General features: G+C 43.2%; 1 protein-coding gene across 1 annotated transcript; it reads right to left on the reverse strand.

The window, feature by feature from the left end:
- Positions 1–3,155: 3,155 nt before the first annotated feature.
- LOC123403670 (two-component response regulator ORR29-like) lies at positions 3,156–6,321 on the reverse strand. The gene is made up of 7 exons (XM_045097589.1): positions 6,085–6,321; positions 5,785–5,940; positions 5,538–5,699; positions 4,418–4,561; positions 4,244–4,320; positions 3,790–3,942; positions 3,156–3,696 (listed from the first exon to the last, which is right to left on the reverse strand). Exons 1-7 carry the CDS (start codon positions 6,266–6,268, stop codon positions 3,349–3,351), a joined length of 1,224 nt encoding a protein of 407 aa, XP_044953524.1. The 5' UTR covers positions 6,269–6,321; the 3' UTR covers positions 3,156–3,348.
- Positions 6,322–7,217: the final 896 nt, after the last annotated feature.

A 7,217-nucleotide genomic window follows, 5' to 3' on the forward strand; every position in this document is an offset into this window, starting at 1 on the left:
TCACATATCTTAACAGATACTCCATCAATAGTAACGTCAAAAGCTGGGAACTTAATGAGATCTTCTACTTTCTTCCATGGTGGAAACCTAACTAGAAATTTCTTTTCTTCCAGCTCCCTGATCTGCCATGGCCATTCCTCCCCTTTGAAGAAAATACCATTCAGTTGGGTAATCAGGTCTGAGGCAGAAACCTCACCTTTCATAACTCTCAGAATTGCACAGTTTTGTAGTTCAACCAGTTAGACTGGGAAGCAACAGGAATATCAATGTGGTAGAAACCTAATCATGTTGCTGCACCCCCAAAGTATTCTGCTGTAGGCTGAAGGCGGGCCCAAGCAATGCAATTGTTCACATTGTGTGTACCAGAGCAGATGAAACACTTCTTTGGTTCTACACAAATACCTACATAATGGCATGGCCAACTGCAGTTGAAACAAATCATTTCTTTGTACCTGGGTCCATAGGTTGCACTGCTGGGGCTGTGGGAGGGGCAGGAGCCACGACCTGGACAGTATTGTTGGCCGAGGCATTCTTAGCAGCATTGCTAGCAGGCGGCTTCGGGCCTGGCGATGCCACCTTTGATGCAGGAGCAGCAGGGGGTGGTGGAGGAGCTCCCTCCACCCCTTTCTTAGGAGGCTGCCTCTTAGGTCGTTGCTCCCCCCGTTGATCCATGGTTTTCTTCACCACAGGTGCAAAGGAGATACTACCAGGTGCAATTCCCTCACACTTGATTTGAAATTGGGTAGGGGTGGGGTCAAATCTACTAGGACGATCCACAGGGTAGCAATCTTCAGCACAGAAGCATCCAGATCTAAACAGATCTTTCCTGATCCAAAATAGATGGCTACCAAGTGTGGAATTAGGTTTTGGAGGAGGGGGAAGATGAGCATGTTTGGTCTGGCGGTGGCTGGGGGAAGGAATAACCCACAACTGACCATAGAACTCCACCACCTCCTCCTCATTTTTGTCATATGGTCCAGGACACGTCTTCCGAATTCCCGTTTTCCTTTCCACCACAGATCCTCTAATCAACGGTCTTGATGTACCCTTGGGCCCCAAAAGGGGCCAAACTCTATCTGAATCTCTATCGGCCTCCCCCATAGAAGCAGGTTTGCCGTCAACTTGGCATCTCACCGGAGTTCGAGCAACATCTACCGAAGTTTGGGTGTTGGTTAGAAGGCCAGCATCCCAAACTAGATTGACACTATCAACTACCCCAGTAATCATTTGAGGAATAATCCTCGAACTCCCATCCCCATCAAAACAACATTCTCATTTGCACAAGCAGAGAATGAGTATTTACGAAATGTTGATCTACATACCTTATTCAGCTTCCATGGAACCTTCCCACGATCCCCCGGCCACGGAGGAGGTTCCCCCACCCAAGATCCCATGGTATGCCCACGGCGTGCTCCAGGTCCACGCCCACGGGCGGCATCACTTAGGATGACGGAGGGGGGGTGACCCCGGGAGGTAGGAACTCTGGTGGGATATTAGCGAGCTGCTCGATCGACGGTGGCTGGATGTTGAGTCTGGATGGGCTCGTCGTCTTGAATCGATGCCACCTCGCCGCTTGTATCGGATCGGCCAATTCCGCCTCCTGGATGGCCCAGAAGATTAGATCGAAGTCCATCCCTCCATCGTTTCCAGCGAAGCGACAACACTCCGCGAACATGCTGTTGCGGATGAACTCGACGTAGATCTCCGGCCATGCGGCTCGATTCGGGAACCTCACCCGCACCACCCGAAGAATCTCCACCCTCGCCGCCAAGAAATGTGAGTCGATTGGTAGTTGCATCTCCACCGGAACCAGCGGTGCCTCCGTAATCATCACTGGAGCCGCCACCCGCGACGGAGGTCGAAGGCGGCGCGCTCGCCTCCTCCATCTCGAACCCGTCATTAGCGAGGTGAGAGGAAAGGATGAGCCGCTGAGCTTCCGCTGCCTGGAGTGGAGAGGTAGGTGGATCTGGAGTGACGCGAGCGAAGACGTAGGTGGTGTGAGCGGGGTTGGTACGGGGCAGGCTACCATTAATGGCGGATGTAGTTGGGTTGGGTTTCGCCTGTTGGTTCCCTGAGTCGCCTCGGTCGCTTGCGAAATGAGCCATCCTCAGTTCTTGAAATTCAAGGGTTGTAATTGATCTATACTACTTATTTGGACGAGAAACATCATCCTGCAGTATCGGTGACATTGTTCGTTCCGCCTCCCGCCGCCTCCCGCAGTACAACTCCTGTGAGGGTAATTTAGGGAGAGAGAAATGTTAGCCCGCCTCCCGACCAAGTCAACCATTGCTCTTCACATATCCCGTTTGGCTGCACTGAAACGCTGGTCAATTCGGATCCGTACAACCACTTGGTGACCTCTCTATTCTCGGTCGTGCTCGTCGACACTACACCGTCATCGTCTTCTTCGACAAGACCTCGACCCCTTCCTCTGCCGGCAGCCACTGATGTGTCTCAGCTTTGTCCAAGAGCCCGCGTTCCTTGCCTCGGCCTAGCTCATGGCCAGGCACTCCGGCGGTATGGTACAGTTGTCCGAGCCCAACGAGCACTCTTCTTCGGCAGGACTGCCTCACGGCCGTCAGGTAGGAAGATTAGATGTACTGCCTATTTCCAAAGCTATGAATCGATAGGCTCCATAGATCGACAAGAATACAGGAGGGTGGTGGCCAGAGCACGCCGAGATACAAGGCTGCAATGGCAAGTTCAACGATGGTGTAGTCAGCGGCGAGCAGAGCGACGGCCAACGCTACAACCAGAGTGGTCAATTTTCTTCTTCTATTGGACTCCATCGCTGATGGGCTGAAATCACCACACATATGACTAAACTATCCTCACGAAATCAACGGTAGACGACGATTATATACTGCTCCCTCTTTTCCGCAACAGTACAGAGTACCATAAAAAAGCTCGCTTTTTAAACTATGCTACAAGGCAGCTACGTCCCTGTTCCCATAGAGAGGGAGATTGAGGTGGCGCCCTCGAAGCAGCCAAGCGGTCTATGTGGATCTGGGTTCGTGTGCGACCCTGGATGACCATGAGGGACCCCTAATCGTCTTTTTCGTCCAAACTCGTACGATGTCATCCTCACTCATGATTAATTTACAAGAATAGTGAACTAGTATATCTAGTATAAATCGGAGAGTACGCTACTGGTTTCTTAGTTTCTAGCACTCATATGATTCAATCTTTATGGAATGTCTTGGTAGATATTACAAAGGAAATTATGGCACTTTTATTAGGCCCCAAATATTACCGGCCCGGCTCAGCATGTTAATCTTCAACTCACCATGAAGTCCAGTGTGACCTTAGGTCCATACTCAATATCTAGTTGAATTAAGGTATCTCCACTTAATCAGAATCCTCGGAATCTGGATAGTCTACAAGGCCCGCAACCGGAACCTTACTTGTGTTGGACACTTGGCCATCATGATAATTGTTCCTGAATGTGATCTCTTGCGCAGCTCTTGAATTGTATGTTTGAGCAACAACTTGACCATGAGTAGATGAATTGGAGCCATTAGCTTCGTAAGCGATGCCATCTTCTCCCATTATGTGTCCTATAGCGTCACATTGTTCGTCACTAGAAGGACCACTAGAATACTGGAACTCGTCAAAAACAGCCCCAAGTCGTAAGGCTCTTCGCATTGCTGCAGCAGATATATCAAGGCCTTGAGGATCTCCAGACAAGCTTGGCATCTGAGATGAATTAGAATACTAATTAATCAATGAAGTGTCAACTTTATTTCCCGACTAAGATAATATGTACATAAATTTGCATTGCTAGCTCACCGTTGTTCTTTGTACATTGTCGTTTGAATGATTGCCCGGCATGTTAGGGATTGTATGACGAGCCTTCGCGGATTTAGAATTTGAGGCAGAATTCCCGTAGCTATCCATAAACATTGCCATGTTTTGTTCCTTTTCCATGCGTTTTCGATGTTTCTTGAAAATATTAAATACACAATTATTAGTAGACAATCATTCAAAGATGAATTTTTTGCTTCATAAAATTAGATACTAGAAAACACTATATATAATGAGACCTTTCGTTTTGTTGTTCAGTTCAATTTTTTTGGTTTCACTCTTCATCTATTTTGTTATAACTTCCAATCAAAAGCATTTTCATATTAACTTTTCAAATACAAGACGGTTTAGCTTATTTCAGTCTAATTACGTATTTGACTTAGCCTATTTTAATACTCCAAATGCTCGAGAGTTCAACAAATGTATATCTAGAACACACCTGCAGATGAGCAGAAATTTGGGTCCTTGTAACAGAGTCCACATTCATGATTATCTTTATCTTGCTGGGCGATGCATCTGAAATGAATTAACAAGTTGAGTTTCATAGTATCAATTTGAAATTGAGAAGGCTCATCGTGAAGTGAAAGCACTTGGGCCTAAGATGGGTAGTTACTTGCTCCAAGTATTTGAAGAGCATATAAAAACTTGCTCTCTAGGAAAGGTTTCCATTTAAGATAAGTGGTCGTTTTGGTTCCATCCTTTTGTTGTGCTACGGATTCTCCAACTTCTTCTCCGTCTTGAGCATTATCCCCAACACCTGCGTGTGCACAACATAATACTTAGTTAATTTCTGCAGTTTCATGTTTTCACGCAACCCAAAGGAAGACACGCCTTATTTTACTTAACACAATTCAGGTTACTACGAGATTGAGAAAATTAAATAATGTTCTGGAAAACGTCCAGTAAAATTGATGTCTCGGACTTGTACTACTATTACATATAGATAATTGTCCGTGTGTTACAACGGAATCATATATTCCAGTGGTTCAACACCAATCGTATCCGACATGTACCATACATCCACCATATTCTATTGCCGGAAGTGATTTGATTTGATTTGACTGAATTAATGCAAAATATTTGATTTAATTGAGTTAATGCAAAAGATTTGCTTTGATTTGATTTTATTGACCATGTGTGACATATAGTTAGAATGGTCGATTTGACTTGATTGGGTTAATGCAATTACCTTATACCCATTAAGAGGGGCACTACACAATATTTATTTGATTCGATTGAGTTAATGCATGCCATGGGTGAGGGGAGGTTTCACCTATGAACATACGACCACCAATTCACGTTAATAGTAGAGATTCGTTCAATTTCAAAGCAGTTGTCTTTTGAAGCTCTTAAACTTTAGGCCAAATAAAGGCCCTTCTACCTATGGGAGGGGGAGGGTAGGTGTCAATTGATGGCTAGAGTTCTACACAAAATGCGTGCTCTTGCAAACATGGCAGGAGAGAGTAATTATTTTCCTTGGTGAAGAAAAAGAGATGGACATGAAAATAATTCAAGGGACATAATAATATTTTACTTGTACTCTTACTTTTTGTGCCAAGTTATGAAAATAAATATACTTTGAAATGGATATATTGTGCTCCAAAGGCTATTTAGGTTGGCCATGTGAAAAACTGTACGTCAATAGATTCTCAATAAACCATTAGATTATACTGTTAAGTTATGTTCTACAAACTATAAGAATAAATAATTTGTCATAAGATGTTGATTGTGACCTTGAAACAGATGCTTCATCCTGTTCAACCTTAGAACTTTTACATCGAGATGTTGCCATAAACTGTGAATGGTATTAGCATCAAGAGGCTTCTTCACCAAAAAACAAGCACCAAGTTCAATAGATCTCTTCATTGTGTACATTGTTGTTTCTGTTGACATCACTGCTTTGAAAAAAAATACTTATCAACGTCACATAAAAGAAGATGTATGTGCATGCAGTTGTAGACAAATTATTAGTGAACATACTGATCACTTGAATGTTTCTATGCATATCTTTGGCTGCTTCCAGGAACTGAAAGCCATTCAACTCTTCCATGTGCACTGCTGCCATGATGAAATCAATATCATGTGCTTTCTTTCGAAGAATACTGAGTGCTTCGATGGGACTTGTATACACTGCCACTGGAAAGACAAGATCAACTTTCACTATCTTAATTTAACGACATCTTAGAACATGAGAAGAAATGGTTTCCACGAAACATGAAAAGGTGTATATATTCATAAAGATGAACATAGTTTCTCTTTCATGGGATATAGAAATCTTACCATAATAGTTCAGTTCCAAGAGCATGGATTTTGCAGAGTTGGCATGAAACTCATCTTCATCAATGACCATCACGCTAAGCGCATTTGAGGGCCTTCCTTTTGTTCTTTCTGCCATGGGTTTTCTCAAAACTAAAGCTCTATTTGCTTCTGTTTTTGCGTATGTGTGAATGTGGCAACTGAGCATTGGTGGCTATTTATAGATCAAAAAGGTTTTTCATGTTTCAAACTGTCACACCCACACACACACACCCACACACCCACACCCCCACACCCCCCACATATATATATTAATATTAATATATTCATAATACATTACAATTAAAAAAAGGAAAAAAATAATAGAACAAAGTGGCAGGTGGGCTCCACGCATCCTACATGGTGACACATATGGTGGAATAGAATCCGACAGAGCAATAAGTGAATCACCCCCTCCACACACACACACACCGAGTACAAAAAGAGTTACCACGAACTGTACATCGTCCAATAACCACAAAAGTACTACTTACGAATATATACTCTCTCTGTAAACTAATATAAGAGCGTTTAGATCACTAAAGAGAGAGTACAAACCAAGCACACATGTATGTACCAAAATGATCTATTGTTACACCCAAAGTAATGGAGAAAATCTATTTGTGTATACTTGTATTGATATTTGTGTATAGTAGACATCGAATTCTAAAACGACAAAGCACAATGACATAACACATCCTCGCATGGATGCGACGACAATGTAAAACCAAAACCACAATTATAACCACATTTTTTAGAGAAGCTGAATTCGGTGGTGATTCTACATGTCAGTTTTAGTTTTAGGCTCAGCTAAGCACAAAACATTTTTTGGCAAAACAAGGACATTTCAAAGTTTTTAGTCACTTAAACCCACATCTTATTGTTGTTGGCACCGCTACACTAATCAAAATGACAAAGTGATGTCACATGGATGTGAACACAATCTCACCGTGAGATCAAAGTTATAATCACATTTTCCTAAATAGTTGTAATATTGTTAAAACAATGAATTTAGAGTCAATGTCAACGTATGTGGCCCTCAAATTTTAGAATTGAAGATAATTACTTTGATTGGCGATTTCCTTCGTGAGGTCCATAAGCCTACACTAGAAACGAAG

Source organism: Hordeum vulgare, chromosome 6H (assembly GCF_904849725.1).
Source record: "Hordeum vulgare subsp. vulgare chromosome 6H, MorexV3_pseudomolecules_assembly, whole genome shotgun sequence".
In the NCBI taxonomy this organism is placed as follows: Eukaryota; Viridiplantae; Streptophyta; class Magnoliopsida; order Poales; family Poaceae; genus Hordeum; species Hordeum vulgare.

Bases quoted from the DNA above. Each gene is read 5' to 3' on its own strand.
- LOC123403670 (XM_045097589.1), bottom strand. From the start codon at position 6,268: ATGCTCAGTTGCCACATTCACACATACGCAAAAACAGAAGCAAATAGA. The intron at 5,700-5,784 runs GTATGTTCACTA...TTTTCAAAGCAG, and splicing joins TAGAAACATTCAAGTGATCA to TGATGTCAACAGAAACAACA. The intron at 3,943-4,243 runs GTGTGTTCTAGA...AATATTTTCAAG, and splicing joins AAATTTCTGCTCATCTGCAG to AAACATCGAAAACGCATGGA.